The sequence below is a fragment of the Tribolium castaneum genome, chromosome 6 (genome assembly GCF_031307605.1).
Source record: "Tribolium castaneum strain GA2 chromosome 6, icTriCast1.1, whole genome shotgun sequence".
Lineage (NCBI taxonomy): Eukaryota > Metazoa > Arthropoda > Insecta > Coleoptera > Tenebrionidae > Tribolium > Tribolium castaneum.
In genome coordinates, this window is record NC_087399.1 from 7,057,407 (window position 1) to 7,076,370 (window position 18,964).

Genomic DNA, 18,964 nt, shown 5'->3' on the forward strand with positions numbered 1-18,964 from the left:
ACACTCAAACAATTTAATGCCACGTATTAATTTTGTCTTTAATTTCATTCGATGAAAGTGGCTTGCTCAAAATTTAATGCAAATAAAGCTTTTTTTTTGGTTTCATTTTTATTATATTTTTTTTTATGCTACAAACGGTAGCCAACGTGGAAGCGATACACAGGTACGTCCATTTTATTTTTGTGTCGTATTTTTTTATTTCACAAACCAATAATTCCATAAAAGTTAATTGCAATCATAATGTTGTGTACACCGGCTCTAAATGCGGTGTTGAAAAGTCATAATTTGAGTGACACGTTTTAAATACAGTAACTATAAATAAAATAAAACACTCAAACAATTTAATGCCACTTATTAATTTTGTCTTTAATTTCGATCGATGAAAGTCGCTTGCTCTAAATTTAATGCAAATAAAGCTTTTTTTATTGGCGTTCTTTTAATTTTTTTTTAATGCTACAAACGGTAGCCAACGTGGAAGCGATAAAAAGGTAGGTGCATTTATCTACTGAGGTGATGAATTTATTAATTTGAGTGCCACATATTGAAACGTATTGTGTATTCTTTATTTGGTTTAATATTGATAAAAGCCGCTTGTTGTAACTTTTATTGCAAATAAAGATTTTTTATTGGTGTTGTTTTTATTTTTTTAATATCTTGCTACAAACAACCAACGCAGAAGCCATATGAAGGTAGGTGCATTTTTTTGCTTTTTATCTTGTGAAATATGGAATTTAATAGCTTGTGTGCCATATATTATACCGTATTGTGTATTCTTTATTCTGTATAATATTTATTAAAGTCGCTTGTTGTAACTTTCATACAAATAATTTTTTTTTGTTGTGTTTTTAATTTATTTTTTAGGTTTTGCTACAAATTGTTTAAAGGTAAGAGCATTTATGTATTTAACGCCAAGTGAAAAAAAAAGATTTTTGTGTACTACTTTTTCATTTCGCAAACCAGTATTTTCTTTTTTCCCTTTATTTTCAAACAATCATTGTTTACCTCATCCTTATTTCCTCTTTTCCTGGCAAGAATGCTCTAAACCTCCACGTGGTTCTTGCTGGACAAATTAGTTATTACCTAATTTGACCAATTAGAGCAATCCTTAAATAAAATAAGTAGAAATACATTTTGTATAATATTGATGCAAGTCGTTTGTAACTCTCATGCAAATAAAGATTTTTAATGGTGTTGTTTTCATTTTTTTTGCTACAAATAGTAGCCAACGCAGAAGCCACATAAAGGTAGGTGCATTAATTCCTTTATTTCCTTCATTTTCTTATAATTAATCATTGTTCGAGATGTAGAGGTTCGATTGTATTTTCAGTGACAGGTCAGGCGGGAAATTTGAATTTTGGTGGTCCAAGGTGACTGGATTTTTATTAGTACTTTTGAGTATTTACAATGGCAGTGCATTAAGTATAGTACCAAAGTTTTATTATAAACGATAATACAAGGAAATAATTGAGCAAAATGATTTCTTCGAAATTATATGAAAAACATCATGCATCTACAGGTGATATAGACATCAAGTTATTGTATTTTCAGCCATCGGTCGATCGAGTATTCAAGTGCGGCGATCCATCTAAAAAAAAAACGTATAACTTTGTGTCGTACATCAAATTTTTTCTCTTACCGTTTTCGGTCAGCGTCCGATTCGGTGTGAAAGTAGAAATGTTTTTTGCTCGGATCAGGTGGAATTATCTCAAATGCGTGCTTCTTATTCCCCGTGATCGACTGTTGGACTCTATAGCCTTGCAAATAGGCAACTCCTTGAAAAACGCATCAGAAAAAAACGCGGCAAAATTTGAATTTCTCACCGAACGCACACTTGGACCCTGCGTCTTGATAAAAGTACAAACAGGCGTCCTTCAGGACACAGTAGCGCTTACTCCAGGACTTCCACTGGGTCCCCAACTTGACCAAATACCCGAAGCAATCCGGGTTCGAAATTGAATTTGGCGCCAAAGTCAGATTCTTTTTCGTTTTTTCCAAAAACTCATCAACCGTTTGACTGTCACTGATCGCTCGACTGATCACATCGTACCACCGGTTGAGGGCGGTGCCATTATCGGCGGCCAGATGCAAGGGCACCGCCTCCGGCTTGTAAATAACAAATCGGTGGTTCTTGGACACGCCCTCTTCGTCGTCGCTCTGCTTGCGCACCTCGTGGTCGAACAGCATCACCACTCCCACTGGCTGCTTCTCCTAGGGGCGTGGTTAAGCGGGCGTGGCTCACCACACATGACTAACTTACCGAATCAGTCTTGTAGTAATAAAGGCAATTGTTTTGTTTGAGACAGAACCAACGCCGAATCCACTTGTTTGACAGATTGCCCGACGCGTAACCGCTTAGTTTCCATAAATAGCCGCTGTAGAGGGCTGTGGAATGCTCGTCGTGGGGGCTGTTGAGGGCGTAGCAAGTCCGAGCTACCTGGAATTTGACCATTGGGGTAGTGTTATTACAGGGGTGGGGGTACCTCCAAGGAGAGGGTGTCGCTGCCAGCGTGGGCGATTTTCACCACTTCGGAGTGGCTCTTGTCAAGGACACTCACGCCGTTCACGGCCAATACGATGTCGCCGACTTCGAGGCCGGAAGTTTCAGCTGGAGTTCCAGGCTCTATGGCGGAGACGACCACCGGCTTTGAGCCGTGGATGCGGAACCCGAACTCGCCGGACTCGCGATGGACCACCACGGTCTTGTCGCATTCTGGGGGAAAAACACAAAAGTTTGGGAAAACATTCATTAAACGCTGGGTGAATACAATGAACTCTAAATGAAAATTGTAAAAAATCGTAAACGCTAGGTAAAAATTATAAACGCTATGTGAAACCAGTAAGTATAAACACAATTAAATGAAGTATCCAATATTTGTATAGAAAACGAGAAAGGTATACATATATTATTATTATTTACTTCACTTAATCTTCTGAAGATTATTTAAATTATTTATATTAAAAAAAATCAATCGAAATCCCTTTTACTTCCCTCTATCACTGAGTTTGTCCATTCTTTAAAACAAACTTTAGGTTTCATTAAAAATGTTTTTTAATCGGATCTTCTCGTCTAAACTACTTTCAGTTCATGTACAGTCACTATCAAAAACAATGACACTCCTACCACCCGAACCGGACAAGAAAAGTTCGACTAAAATCTTTTTGGTCATTTTAACAAACAGGTTAATTTACAAACTATCCAGCTAGTTTATAAACTAGCCAAACGAGGTGTCATTCTTTTTGACCATGACTGTACGTATACCATAACTTAGCAAGTGAGTGGTACAGCGTTTTATAAGTGGTATTATTATTTTTTTTAGCAAATTTTATTTAAAATACATCACAACCTAGCTTTTATTAGTGCGATTAGTGTGAAAAGGTACCATTTTTTTGGTTCGTGACGAGGTTCAAGGCTTGGTTGTCCCGGCACCAAATAACCAACATTAATTTAAGGATAATAATTTTTGTTTATATTTATATTATATTTATTATTATATATTATATTTATATTATTTATATTATATTTATATTATATTTATTCCCTTCATTTTCAAATAATCATTGTTTACCTCATCCTTATATCCTTTTTTCCTGGCAAGAATGCTCTAAACCTCCACGTGGTTCTTGCTGGACAAATTACTTAGTATTTTGACCAATTAGAGCAATCCTTAAATATAATAGGTATTGTTGATTGTTTTTTACACTGTAAAATTATGTTGCTTATTGTAATTTTCATGCAAATAAAGATTTTTTTATTGGTGTTGTTTTTAATTTATTTTTATTGTCTTGCTACAAACAGTAGCCAACGCAGAAGCCATATGAAGGTAGGTGCCTTTTTTTTCTATTTATCTTGTGAGGTGTTGAATTTAATAATTTGAGTGCCATTTATTATGTAACGTATTGTGCATTCTTTATTTTGTACAGACTGATCCAGAAATATTGAGTTTGTTGGCAATACTGAATTCAAATTTTAAAGGATACCAATGGAATACTTTTCCAGCTAACAACAATTTAACAATATTGTCGAGTTGTACGTCAAATAAATGTTAAAGATAATCGAATCCGTTTACAGTGTTGCAAACTGCGAACAAAAATACGTACAGAAGTTCGACTAAAATCTTTTTGGTCATAAATTTTAACAAACAGGTTAATTTACAAACTATCCAGCTGGTTTATAAACTAGCCAAACGGGGTGTCATTCTTTTTGACCATGACTGTACGTATAGCATAACTTAGCAAGTGAGTGGCACAGCGTTTTATAAGTGGTTTTATTATTTTTTCTTAGCAAATTTTATTTAAAATACATCACAACCTAGCTTTTATTAGTGTTTTATTAGTACGATTAGTGTGAAAAGGTACCATTTTTTTGGTTCGCGACGAGGTTCAAGGCTTGGTTCTCCCGGCACCAAATAACCAACATTAATTTAAGGATTTCTTCGAGTTTGGTGCGCAATTGGTCGTCGGGCGGCAGCGATGTTCCTTTACGTGAAATGTTAAGTCACGTCATTAAAAAAAAAAAAAATAGGGCATACCTAAGGCCATGGTGAGAGCACCGCCACAACGGAATGACTTTATAACCGTTTCATTTTTACGCGAATACTGAAGTGAGAGTTATTTCGGGCGCATTCTTCACTTTTCTATTAATAACACGCTCTGCTTTACTCATTATTTATGTTATGAGGCGCATGAATGCGAGCTCCATTCACCGATGATGAAGGTATTTATAAAGAGGGGGAAAAACCCGGCCCTTCTGCCGTTTTAATTAAACTACATAATTTGATCGATTTTCCCAATGAAATACACTTGGTTGTAATAGCCCAATTTTTTTTACTTATATACAGGCTGTTCCGTCTAAATACTCATCTGAAAATTAATATACAGCCATAACCCAATGGGCGCAATTGAACTTTCTTAAACTGACCACTGCTTCCAAAGCTTTTATAAATTTTTTCTTACAGGTGCAGTTTTTTACGTACATTATATCACTGTTTTCGCTGAAAGAAATCAAATTTCTCTCACAAGAGAGATACAGCTGTCAGTTAAAAAGTAAATATTGCCATTGTGCAAATCGCCATTTTGTGCTTCGTTTGTTTGGTGTTCGCCTTCGGCTTTGTTTTATGTGATATTAGTACTGTTTTGTGTTTTTTTTTTCGTGTGTGTTTTTTTGAACTTTTTTATTGTGGGAATATAAATAATTTGATGGATCAATCATTAGTTTATAGTTATCGTATCGTGTATATTGACTAGTGATAATAAATTTTTATTACACGTTTATTGTCTTTATTTATTCTCATATTTTATTTTTCGTATTCTTTGTAAATATTCAGCAACAATAGTTGTCTAACATCAGAAAGTGTTATTAGCAACTATTGTTGTGAATATTTAGAAACAATACGAAAAATGCAATCAAACTAAAAGAAAAGTAACTACGGGCAATTCAAATCGCCCGCGATAACACTTAGTACGCGCTGGCCACAATAGATGTGCTAGTGACACGTTCGCTCTATCGGGACAAGGACAGATGCGTTTCTGTAAAACCTGTTATTCTGTGGTGAAGGGGAAAAACGTTCGTGAAGTTCGGGAAAGTTCGTGAGAAGTATCCCACGAGTGCGCAAGCGCACTCGTGGGTCAAAATTCTCACTCGCATATATTGATGCATTTCTATCACTCATAATATATATATATATATATATATACTATTAGAATTCTAATCTGTAAGCAAAAATATTCTCCTGTGCTGTGTATTTTCTACTCTTTGTGCATCTTTTAAATAAAAACTTTCTTGAAAGACATTTTTTTATGTTTTTTACGTTAAATCTGGCGGCACTCACCAAACGACCTTGACGTCTGCCTCTTGTACATCTCGAGGCAGGATTTTCGATGCACCATTCGATGTGTGACCGCTTGATACCTCTTCCTGAACTCCTGTTCGGACTCAGTGCTCGAGACGGAGTCCCTCCTTGGCGGCTCCTGTTCCGTGGGCGTGCAGCCCTTGCTCCGCTGCACCTCCTCCCTCTCGTCCACATAAATCCAGCAGCCCTCCATGTAAGGCACGTCGTAAACCCCTTGATCGTCCTCGTCCTCCGGCGCGCCCGGCAAAACACTCGGACTCGAATCGGTGGCCTTGAGCACCTCCTGGCTGTTGTCGGTCGACTTGGCCATGGGGCGCAGCTTCGCCCTGTAGGTCTTTGCCCCGCGTTCCTCCGACTTGGCCCTCACGTCGGGCTTGTACCTGTGTTTGTTAGTGGTGGCACACTAAGTAAACAATCACCAGTTACCTTTTTTGCCGTCGGTAGTCGGCTTGGCGGTCTTCGGAGCGAAATCTCCGGTCTAGTTTCTTGTACAGACGACCTGGGGGATGCTTGGCACGAGGCGAATCCTCGAAACCGGCTGGCGGTTGCACGATGTCTTGGGTGCCGTTGCTGCTTAGACTCTTGTCAGGGTCGTCGGTGGTCACGATGTCCACTTCCTTGCCGCAGTGGAGGCAGTGGACCTGGTGGTCGGCGGTGTGGCTGCTGGGGTCGCTGTAGAACACGCTGTCACTGCCAGGGCTCACGGAGCGGAGCGACTCGGCACTGAGGGCTTTCAGCTTGGCGGTGTCGGGGCTGTGGCGCTTCGAAGGGCTAAACGGAAGAGGTTTTAAAGCACAGTTTCATACGAAAGCGCTGAAGGGTCACACACAAAAATCTTTTTAGACTAAATTGCCAGTTACTAAGTCGGAATTGCCAGTTACAAAGTCGGAATTGCCAGATACTAAGTTGGAATTGCCAGTTACTTAGTTGGAATTACCAGTTAGTAAGTCGGAATTGCCAGATACTAAGTTGGAATTGCCAGATACTAAGTTGGAATTGCCAGTTATTAAGTCGGAATTACTAGTTACAAAGTCGGAATTGCCAGATACTAAGTTGGAATTGCCAGTTACTAAGTTGGAATTGCCAGTTAGTAAGTCGGAATTGCCAGATACTAAGTTGGAATTGCCAGTTGCTAAGTTGGAATTGCCAGTTATTAAGTCGGAATTGCTTGTTACAAAGTCGGAATTACCAAATACTAAGTTGGAATTGCCAGTCACTAAGTTGGAATTGCCAGTTAGTAAGTCGGAATTGCCAGATACTAAGTTGGAATTGACAGTTACTAAGTTGGAATTGCCAGTTAGTAAGTCGGAATTGCCAGATACTAAGTTGGAATTGCCAGTTACTAAGTTGGAATTACCAGTTAGTAAGTCGGAATTGCCAGATACTAAGTTGGAATTGCCAGATACTAAGTTGGAATTGCCAGTTACTAAGTTGGAATTGCCAGTTAGTAAGTCGGAATTGCCAGATACTAAGTTGGAATTGCCAGTTACTAAGTTGGAATTGCCAGTTAGTAAGTCGGAATTGCCAGATACTAAGTTGGAATTGCCAGTTATTAAGTTGGAATTGCCAGCTAGTAAGTCTGAATTGCCAGATACTAAGTTGGAATTGCCAGTTACTAAGTCGGAATTACCAGTTAGTAAGTCGGAATTGCCAGTTAGTAAGTCGCAAAATTATTACTTTTTGTATCATGTGCGTTAAGTACTGTTCAGCAAAATAAACTCTTTACCATATAATAATACAGAAGATCTAAGCACTCTAATAATGCCTTGAAATAATTGTTTTTAAATTGAGCATAAGAGTACCTAATAGTGGTATGTGTTATGTAATATTCAGTAAAATAAAAACCTCAATGTATATGTCTTACTAATCAGTACACGACAAGTTTTCTTCAAGATTTTGTTATAGTACTTTCCGTGAAAGTAAAATAAATTATATTCAAGTTACAATTACGATTGTTATAGCAGCGGTGCAATATATTTATACACAGGGTGTTAGGAAATGGCTATTTTGTACATGAGTGTGTTATGATCAGACGAGTTAAATACTCTTATGTCATTTTCTCAAAAAGTGTACACTTTCTTCAAGAATTTTTATTTACCCATCTGTTGAGAGTCACTGACTTACTCACTGGCAATTCCGACTTACTAACTGGCAATTCCGACTTAGTAACTGGCTCGGTCCAACTAAAACCGCTCGTTGCGCCACCTACCTGTAAAGGGTGAGTGTGCTCTTGGCGTCCTCCGGTTGGCTCTTTTTGGACTTCCGTCTTGACAAACTCCCCGGTAAGCTCGACGGTTGCATTTCCACACTTTTTTTGGGCTTTTGCGTGGGAGACCTCGGCAGGGACTTCCGCCTGTTGTTCTCCTTGCCCTTCTTTCCCTTCCTCGGCGACGTCTGATTGGTCGAGTGCTTGCCAAAGTCGCAGCTGGACTCATCACTGGTGGCCTTGTTCTCCGCTTGGTGTCCATACACCCCTGCTTTCTTAATCTGGTAGTGCTTTTTGTGCGTTTGCATCGGACTCCTCGTCCTCGACTTGGCCCGTTTGGGCTTTTCGTTGGAAGGCGACGGTTTGAGTGTGGCTTGGTGTTTGATATCGAGAGTGAACGGCCGTCTTTGTTGCCATTTCGTGTCGTTGGTGGGCGAGGGCGATTCGTACCGGACTTCATCCTTTGAAGGCACTTTGGTACTGCGTTCGAGAAGGTCGGGACACGACCCATCCACGCTGTAACTTCCATACGACGAACTCGACTCGGACGGAGTTGAGCGGCCGGTACGCACCTCAGGCACGGGAGTGGTCGACATGCTGGGAGGCTCCTCCACCGGCGGCGAGAACGACGGCACCACCATATCCTCGCCGAAGATGTCGCCCTTGCTGCTCTCGAACGAACTCTCCTGGAGGTGCGCCTGCAGGTTGTAGAAGTCCACCCGCGTGGAGCCGCTCTTCCGGGAGCTGTCTGTGCCGGAGTTGGCGGTGATGTAGTCGTCGGTGGTGGTGCTCTCGGATACGTCGGTGTTGGTTTTGCAGGAGTCGGTTCGAGCGAGCAGCAAGTCGGGGACTACGGCCGGGAGGGGCGACTCGGCGGGGGTTTCTGGGGTTTTGCGGCGCCACGAAGGCGATAAGTTGCGACCGGGGGTCAAGTACTGCTTCGGTTTCTCGATTATGATGCGGGGGGATGTCTCACCCTGAAGCCCAGCTATGAAATATGAGGGGTTAAGTTGGGTACGAACCTGTTCAACGAACTCTTCCTCCAAGGCTTCGGTGTCCATGGACGACCTTTGCTGGTGTTGCATCATTAGGAGGTGTTTGCGGCGGGAAGATGGCGTTAGCAGAATGGCGGAGCCGGGGGACGTCACCGAAGTCATCTCGGAGCTGCTCAAGGCGGTACCGTTGTCAGTACCCGAGTCGACTTGGAGGACAGTCGCCTGGGATTCGTTCCAAATACCATCAGAATGGTCCCTGGGAACAACAAGTGGTACCAATGCTTCGACAAGTAGTACCTGAAACCATACCTGACGTCATTCGTAAGAGAGTCATTGGAGGCGAAAGGCGAGAGCTTCCTGTCGGGCAAAAGACACACCGACGGTACCACACATTCATCACTTGGCGAATATTCGACCGAATCCTGCCGCATGTACATCCGGTTGTAGATGAGGTTTTCGTGAAACTCCTCATCGATTGAATCTTGCGTATGGAAATTGTTGTCGTCGAACGATAGGGAGGAGTAGACGTTGGTGTCCCCCAGCTGCCTACAAATCCCCTCGTGTCTGATTGGCGCCTTTTGAAAGTAGGGCGTGAAGCTGCGCTCCTCCTCGCTCACCACGATATGCTCGTGACTGTAGGACACCATCTGCTTGTCACTCACCACCGGAACCTCGATCTTGAGCGTCTTCCTCTGCTCGAGCAGCATCTCCCCGTCGGAGACGGTCTTGGTGAGTGGCCTTTTGGCCACCTTCCCCGTCGGTACTTGCGGCTTAAAATCGATAAAAATCTCTTTTTTCGATTCGGAATCTTCCGATTCGTGATCGGATCGCGACAGGGAGGAGGAGTCACTCGGGAGATGCGGAGGAGACGTTACGATGAAGGGGGAGCGGGGAGGTTCGTCCGATTGGGTGCGTTGGAGGGGCTCGTGATCGGCGATTGTTTCAAATGGGGGAAAGTCACTTTTGAATTTAGTGCCGGCCTCGGAGAAGGATTTGATGAGTTTGCGACCGTTGATGAGGAAACCGTTGGTTTGGGCGCCTTGACTTACCATTTTCACCTATTACATTTTTTCAATAAAAAAGTCACAAAAAAATTTAATAACCCACCCTGTGAATGGTACGGGGGCTGAGGTTGATGTTACCGGGCGGGAGGGGCTTGCGACCGAGACAGGCCTCGGTCTGAGTGGCTTGGGTCTTCATGGGGGCCCGTTTCACCTTGTCTAAAATTGAGCGATAGTCAACCAACAATTCACGTGTTTGTTTAGTTGCATAGCTACCGATGATTAAAAGATTGTCGGAGGGTTCCGGTTGACGCGTTATCGGAAGTCCTTCCGCTTTTCGAACGTCGAGGAGGCGCTCTTGACTCCGGGTCATCCGGTTCAAGTGACTCGAGGAGGAGCTCAAGGAGGCCATGGCGTCGTCGAACGAGGCCATGGTGTGCGATCGGGCGAAACTTACGTGCTTTTTGCTAAAAACAATCAAAAAACAATGCTAGAGGAAAAACATTATTTGGGCCCACCTGGGTGCCGGCGGCGAGGCTGCAGGCGGGTTGGGATGGTAGGGTTCGAGTATGCTTTTAGGCTTCTCCATGCGGACCGACTCGTCGTCGGAGGGCATCCAGGTGTACCTGCTGGGGTCGGTGTGGACCTTCCGGCGGAAGTAGGAGCTCTTGAGGTCCTCGTCGTACCGGTATATTTCCGGTGCTAGGGGCCCCCACGGGTACCTAAACTCGCAAATTCAAATTTCGCGCCGTGAGTTTAGTTTAGGCTTGCCTGCTGCGTCTCGGGTAGGGGGCGTAGTCGGCCGGATGTCTTCGGTACAAGTCGTAGAGGTTCTCGTCGGATGGTACTTTCTGGCGAACACAGGCGGTGAGGAAAGAGGCGCGGTTTGAGCAAGGGGAGCTTTGGTGCGATGAGAGGCAACCGAAGAGGCTCTGGCGGTCGGATTCGAGGGCCCCCAAGCCCCGGTCGGAGATGCAGTACTGCTCGCGGATGTCCTGCTTGCTGTAGTGGGCGGTACCGCGACGCGAACGATGGGGCCGACCCATGATCTCGTCCTCGGATTCGTAAGTGAGAGCCACATGCTGGATATCGGCCTAGGGAGGTAATTTTACGTGGAGTTTTTGTTCTCTATAATTCGCGAGTGCGCGTTCAAAAGGCAGTTTTTAGCAGTGTAGGGCAAAATGTAATAACCAATAATTACAATTAATCATGTAATTTACAGCTCAGTTACAGATTACTTGAGTACTTGAGAAATCTGTAATAGTAATAGTAATAGTAATAGTAATAGTAATAGTAATAGTAATAGTAATAGTAATAGTAGTAGTAATAGTAACAGTAATAGTAATAGTAATAGTAATAATAATAATAGTCAAAACTTAAAACTTTCACTCGTGGTTTAAAAATCCACTTGTGAAATAAAGCGTCCGATTTACACTCAAACTCATTAAATAAATAACTATTATTGATTTACAACAAAAAGTTTTAAAAACAATATAATTTCCACTAGTTAAAAAATTTGGTTTTTTGTGAAGTATGTTTTATGCAATATCTCGAACCACGCATTATTAATCCTTTTACACGCGCCCGCGAATTGGCAACACTGACCCGATAATTGCCTCTTTTTTTCTTGGAATTTCGCCAGTGTAGCGACCGGAACGTCTCTAAATTTATTTCCGTTGACATTTATACCGGGGATTTCAACCCACGAAAGTTGGTAAATACAAGTAATTAGTTTCGAGGTTCAACCTACGCTCTATGAATTATTTTTGGGGGATTAATTAAAGATTTGAAACTGCTGGGGGAATTATTAAAGTTACACGTTTGTTACCAACTTAATTTAAAGTTTTATCGACCCGAATGTCACTTCGAAACCTTTTTAAAGTAACGACAGCAATTGCGCGGGTAATTCCCCTTCCAGCGACTTTCTTCTCGTCATATTGGCAGACCGATCGATTTGACTTGCAACGACGCCAACTGCGTTATACATTTATAAGAAATGACTGAACTAAATTAATTCAATTGTAATTTAATTTGTTTCAATTACATTTTGCAAAGTTACGTTCTTTTAATGATGTTTTTAATCAGCGTCCAACATCAAATAAATAAAATAAGTATTTGAGAATTTAATTATGGTGGATGCGCCGGGTTAGAAATTTACATTCTATTTCGGGCCACTCACCTGAGTTGAGACATCGTAATGGTTGAGAACCACGCGAGAGTTTCCCAGATAACCTGAAAAAGTCGGTGATTCCCCCACAATTTACAGTGCGCTTCCTTACCGGTATGTTCCATTTTCCCTCCACTGGGCGTATGGGAGTATTTCTACAACAAAGAAACTTTTATTTGTAGTTCCATTAGAGCACAATACCTGTCTCAAATTTCACGCATACTGGCGATTTCATTGTTGCCAATATAACGAAACAATTATCGTCTCGTCACAATTAAATAAATTTCCTGATATTGACATTGTCGCCAACCGCAATTTACCTAAAATAAATTTGAATATTCGATTATTCGGGGTTAATAATTGTGGGCGTGTTTATTCGGGCTTGTTTGCAATTTCCCGCTTGAATAACTCAACAGAGTGGTAACACCGGTTACCAGTGCGCAGTGCGAAAATTTTCGAAAAACGGGCCTAATTTATGCCCATCATAATTCATAGAATTTGCGGTTATTTATCACCGGCTGGGATCGATTTTAGCGTCCTCATGTTGGTATTATGTCAAGTCTTTCCCCTGACGATCGATCCAGTGCTGGCACACACGCCTAATTGCGCCAGAAATAGACAAAAAGTTGCTGGAATTTGTTTTTTCGCGAGATTGAGTCGTTAAACTTTCCTTTTAACCGTTTCAAAAGCTTTTAAATCGGAGCTTTTACAAAACTTCATCACACAGCAAACAAAGAAACTCGTTCAGGAGTGCCAACATGTCACACTGTTTAAACCTTGTTTTCCAATTCGATTGAGAGCCCTCGGCTTAGCCAACACAAAAAAGCAAAATACCCTCGGACCGCTTCGTATTTATAAATTCCAGGAAGCGTCGTTAATTTTGCATGAATATTTGCGCAGGTATTTTTAAATTTTTATCACGTTGGTAGGTCTTATCTCGGTAAGTTGTGCAAACTCAAATGGAACTTCGTGCCATTGTTGCGGTTGGCAACACTGTGTTGAATTACACTGTGTTTATGGCTGATTATGAGCGTGTTTCTCGCCTCGAGGGAGTAAAGTTTAAATGTATACAGCGCCGGGTTTTTTCCGCTAAAGTGGTTTATTATCATTTTCAATTGGTTTCAATTGGCACAGCTTGAAGCTTTTTCGCTGTCTTTCCCCTATTTGCAATTGAAATGGATTTAAGTGTCGCACTGTCACGTGCTGCTTGCCGCGCAATAATTACATTGGCGGTAAGTTAATTCGCCATGGTGATGAAAGGAAAAACTCCACTTAATTAAGTTTGTATATCTGGTTGCCTATAAGTCGGGCGGAATTATTAAAAATACACTTTTCACGTTGAGCAAGCTTGCAAGTCTCGCGGGACCGCCGCGCTTAAATTAATCATATTTCGGTGAAAAGACGTGCCGGAAAATTAGGTTGACGTGAAGTTAATTCGACGGAGAAACCTCGAAAAGAATGTGATAAAAACGAAGATAAGATGTATTGTACTTGGAGATTGGTGTTATCCGATTTAACCCTTGACGATGCCGGTTCTACCAACCGACGAGTTCGATTCAATTCCTCGGAAAATATCGCCGACACACAAATCCGAGGAATTGGAAGTCGGAGCGATGATGAAATTGGAAACGAATTTCGAGGCAATTAGACCGAATTTGAATCGATCGCGGGAAATTAAAAAAACAGAACTTAACTTCCGCCGCTAGCCAAAACTTTTTGCGCAGTTGGTAGCCCTTGCGGTACTTCCACAAGTCATCAATCTGTATAAGCACAGCCAAGTTGACGTTTATTATTTCAAAGCTAAATTGTAGGGAATTTAATGTCGTAATGTTGGTGCTGTAATTACTTTGTATACAGTATAGCTCAGTTATTATTAAGTTTTGATATTTTGTAGATGTTACTTATACTCCAGGACACATTTCAGGACAGTATTTTTGATTATACCAAGTGTCCCCAAAAAATATGACGTCAATATAATACTTTTAATGGCATGTTATTATTTTTTGTGCTCATTAGAACGCCTTTTTTTGCTTTTTATTTTTTTTAAGTAATCCGTGACCGATTTGAAAAAAAACTTTAGGGACATGTATGAAGCAAAATGAATATCCAAATGAGAACAAAAAACAATAGCTTATCATTAAAAAAATATTATTATAATGACATCATACTTTTTTGGGACACTCTGTATAATCAAAAATATTTTCCTAAAATACGTTCTAGAGTATAAATAACGTCTACGAAATATCGAAAGTCCAACTTTACTAATAACTTAGCTACAGAAGACGGGATATGAGCTGGGACACCCTGTATAATCACGCAAGCTTGATGGAAAACTGTTCAGTTTGTAGATTGGTAGAAGTGTACTGTGTTTCCCGTGTTTTCTTATTCAATTCTTTCGAAAAATTTCACGTAACATGAAATGAATTCCGGACGAAAGTGAACAATTTATTCCGTTTTGGACAAGTTTTTGGGCATAAATTGCTTTAAGTGATTTTATGTAGCTACAAGATTGTATTTAAAGACAAAAAACGGTGAGTGGAAGTTACAAATAGCTGGATATTGGAAAAATAGTAAAAACAAGGCTTTCATGTTTTTACACTAACACGTATTTCCATTGGTAGACACTCTGTATAATCAAAATTATTTTCCAAAAATGCGTACGAAAGTATAAATAATGTCTATAAAATATCAAAATACTAGCTTTACTAAAAACTTAGCTACAGAAGACGGGAACTGAGCTAGACCACTCTGTATGAACACGCTAACTTGATGAAAAACTATTCGGTTCGTAGGTTGGCAGAAGTGTACTGTGTTTCCCGAGTTTTATTGCGTTGTGGACAAGTTTTTGGACATAAATTGCTTTAGGTGATTTCATAGAGCTTTAAAGACAAGAAAACAGTGAGCGGAAACTACAAATAACTGGATATTGGAATGATAATAAAAACATGTCTTTCATGTTTTTACACAAACATGAATTTCCGTTGGTAGACACTCTGTATATACACCATTCACGATTGTTTTAAATTCGGACTATCTATGAAAATCTGACATTTTATTTGGGAGGACTGTGAGTTGTCATAAGAAATTTATTTTGACAACCAAGGACTGTTGTCAGTTTGCTTCGTTTTTAAAATAAATAATTGAATACGTTTTTATTGTTATTCTACTCATTATCATTTGGTAAAAAAGTCGGGTCTGTCTTTTTTGCATCCTTCAAAGCATCTTTTGATACACACTTTCTTATCAACAGAAACTATTTTCGACATTTTAAATTAATAAGCAGTAGAACTGACAACACAGCAAATTTTTGACAAGTCAACGTCATAAAGACAGTACCTGACAGGATCTGAGGCCAACCTAACAAAAATATATCTACGCCTGCTGAGAATTTAAAACAATCGTGAACGGATAATAATCAAAATTAGTTCCCAAAAATGCGGTCTAGAGTATAAATAATGTCTACAAAATATATCAAAATACTAGCTTTACTAAAAACTAAGATGAACCACCCTGTATAAACACGCTAACTTGATAAAAAACTGTTCACTTCGTAGGTTGGTAGAAGTGTATTGTGTCTCCCGTGTTTTTTATTCAATTGTTTCGAAAAATGGCACGTAACGTGAAATGAATTTCGGAAGAACGTAAACATTTTATTGCGTTTTGGACATAAATTGCCTTAGGTGATTTCATAGAGCTTTCAAGACAAAAAACGGTGGGCGGAAGTTCCAACTGGATATTGGAAAAATAATAAAAAACAAAGCTTTCATGTTTTTACACAAACACGAATTTCCGTTGGTAGACCTGGCAAACAGCATTTGTACAATTTAATAAGCCATCCTGACGCGTGAAGTTAGTCGACTGGGATAAGTGCTGCCAACTCTGACATTTATTATTTCACGCGATGAAAGCAAGAAGAATTGAATTGCAGATGTTTCGATTAATTTGCATTCGCATAAATGATCGAATGAATGAACGTCACATTTGGGGCTTTTTGATATGAAATTGAATTGATTAGTGGCAATTCTTTCAGTAAGGGGAAAACGAACCCAAGTTAAATGAAACGATGATAAAGAGATTGGGGTGGCTCTTATCGACTTACCTTTGCTTTAAATGTTTGGGGGATTAGGGTAAAATCCTTTAACTATAGTTGTCATTAAGGTTAATCACTATCTCGATTTAGAATATTTAAATTTGTCTAATTGGCCCCGCTTAATGTTTCGTTCGGAAAATCGAAAAAACAGAAAAAATCTACTAAAAGCGTTTACTAAATTGGACAATCAACTTACGTAATGACTGCAATATCGCCCGAATTGTACTTTATATGCGGACAAATAAATCGTGAACTTTTGATTCGTGCTTTATACTGGCAACAATTAAACAATTGATAGAATTTATTAAGGTGCGACTGTACCGTGTCGCTTTATAACGTTTCTATTAAACTTCTTATATTTAAATATCAAATATTTTTTGTTAGTTATATATTTTATATAAATATTTATTCTCTATTACGTTTAGTTTAATGTACAATCGTTAAATTTGTCTAAATTTTATTTAAATTAGTAGCACCAATATGTCGATATAAGAAGAGTCCACGCGCACTGACACCCCGGAGTAAACTCCGGGAGATGCCCCCAGATACAGGATTCTGCAGCCCGCGCATGCCCACCGTCCGCTCCGGCTCTGCAAAACTTTCTCCTCTCACACGGAAATTTTCTTTAATTATTTACGCGAGAAGAAATGGTCGAATCCGAGACGATTTTCGCCAAAAATCTCGTCCCGCTGCCGGTCACAAATTGGCGACAAAGGGGTGAGGGCGCGCGCCCATCTCACACACTCCAAATATTGATTTTAGAGAAGATGTTTCACGTGGGTCGAGGTGATGCCTTAAACGGTATATTGGCCCGATAATGCGACACGTCGTCGCGGGATTTAACTACGCCGACACGCTAATTGCGCACATGGCCCCATATGGGGGCCCCCACGTGCTTCAAATGACCTCATTTTGATAAAATCCCATGCTTTTCAACAGAATTGCCCATGTATGTGAAAAAGAAAGAGCAAAAGTTTACAAAAAATTGTGCTTTTTAATCAATAATCGTACAGAAATCTCTATTTGTTTTTTTTATTTGGAATTTTTCTTTAGTACAACTACAGGAACTTTTTCAACAATTTTTTGTACTGCAAGAAACAAAGTTTTAATAATGTTTGAATAACAATTTTAATAATTTATATGGGGAAAATGGTGGATGCGCCGGAAAAGTGGAAAGAAAATCATATATCAAAAAAATTTTTTCTTTGCTACATTCCTGCTGCAAAGATAGTTTTAATAATAATTGTATAAATGTTAAACCAAGTTTTGTAAACTTGTATAAATTCCTGTAGAAAACATGGTGGATGCGCCGGGAAAGTGAGAAGAAAAATCATGTCTACAAAAATTAAAGTTTTTTATTTGTTCCTCACTTGTAAACGTCAATTATCCGATCTGTCTAATCACTTCGAAACTTCACTTTTACAAGTTAGCTACTAGTAAAACTGACAGGAGCGCCAGTTATAAAATTAACACGTTCGCAACGTTATAAATTACGTTGTTGTCAAGTCGTTTCCACAGTAATTTTCTACAGCATTTTGATAAATTTTCGAAAATAGCCACATTTTTTATTCAAATTTTATTAATAACTTTCATTTTGTTTACAAGTGAGAAACAAATAAAGTATTGTACAGTATACGCAAGGTAACCGTTTTTACTGGCTCCAGGAGGTGACAGGCTCGCCTTCGGCTCGCCAGTCATTCCCTCCTTTCGCCAGTAAAAACCGTTTTACCTTGCTAATACTGTAAAATACTATTTCAACTCTTTGCTACATTCCTGCTGCAATGATAAAGTTTTAACAATAATTGTATAAATGTTAAACCAAGTTTCGTAAACTTGTATAAATTCCTATAAGAAAAATGGTGGATGCGCCAGGAAAGTGGGAAGAAAATCATATCAAAAAAAATTTAGGTTTATTTTTTATTTTTTTGCTACATTCCTACTGTAAAGATGAAGTTTTAATAATAATTGTATAAATGTTAAACCAAGTTTCGTAAACTTGTATAAATTCCTACAAGAAAAATGGTGGATGCGCCGGGAGATTGGGAAGAAAATCATATCTCAAAAAATTTAGGTTTATTTTTCAACACTTTGCTACATTCCTGCTGCAAAGATAAAGTTTTAATAATAATTGTATAAATGTTAAACCAAGTTTCGTAAACTCGTATAAAAATCCTGTAGGAAAAATGGTGAATGCGCCGGGAAAGTGGGAAGAACCTCATATCAAAAAAAAATTAGGTTTATTTTTCAACTCTTTGCTACATTCCTGCTGCAAAGATAAAGTTTTAAAATAAAATTGTATAAATGTTAAACCAAGTTTCGTAAACTTGTATAAATTCCTGTAGGAAAAATGGTGGATGCGCCAGGACAGTGGGAAGAAAATCATATCAAAAAAATTTAGGTTTATTTTTCAACTCTTTGCCATTCCTGCTACAAATATTCAATATTTGGGTCCATGTGAAAGCTTATCTATTGTCTCGATTATCGCTTGTTTTTAAAAATTTTAAACAATGTTCGTCCAAAGAAATTAATATTTAAAGTTGTATCAGTTAATTCCATTCTAAAGTCTGTTTTTTTTGTCAAATTGTAGTCATGTATGAGTCACTAGTTATTTGATGGTTATGGTTATTAGGTTGGCAACGTAAAGTGAAAACATAAA

At 39.5% G+C, this 18,964-nt stretch overlaps 1 protein-coding gene across 1 annotated transcript; it reads right to left on the bottom strand.

Annotated features, from left to right (window-relative positions):
• Nucleotides 1-1,361: 1,361 nt before the first annotated feature.
• LOC658297 (uncharacterized protein) lies at nucleotides 1,362-16,832 on the bottom strand. The gene is made up of 20 exons (XM_064357465.1): nucleotides 16,318-16,832; nucleotides 12,331-12,373; nucleotides 12,231-12,283; nucleotides 10,823-11,145; nucleotides 10,570-10,773; nucleotides 10,328-10,518; nucleotides 10,158-10,270; nucleotides 9,360-10,108; nucleotides 9,078-9,306; nucleotides 8,059-9,032; nucleotides 6,276-6,620; nucleotides 5,829-6,229; nucleotides 4,841-4,860; nucleotides 4,530-4,596; nucleotides 4,357-4,476; nucleotides 2,481-2,710; nucleotides 2,258-2,434; nucleotides 1,821-2,208; nucleotides 1,637-1,772; nucleotides 1,362-1,585 (listed from the first exon to the last, which is right to left on the bottom strand). The coding sequence occupies exons 2-20, from the start codon at nucleotides 12,341-12,343 to the stop codon at nucleotides 1,534-1,536; spliced, it is 4,785 nt and encodes a 1,594-aa protein (XP_064213535.1). The 5' UTR covers nucleotides 12,344-12,373; nucleotides 16,318-16,832; the 3' UTR covers nucleotides 1,362-1,533.
• Between the last annotated feature and the right edge of the window lie 2,132 nt (nucleotides 16,833-18,964).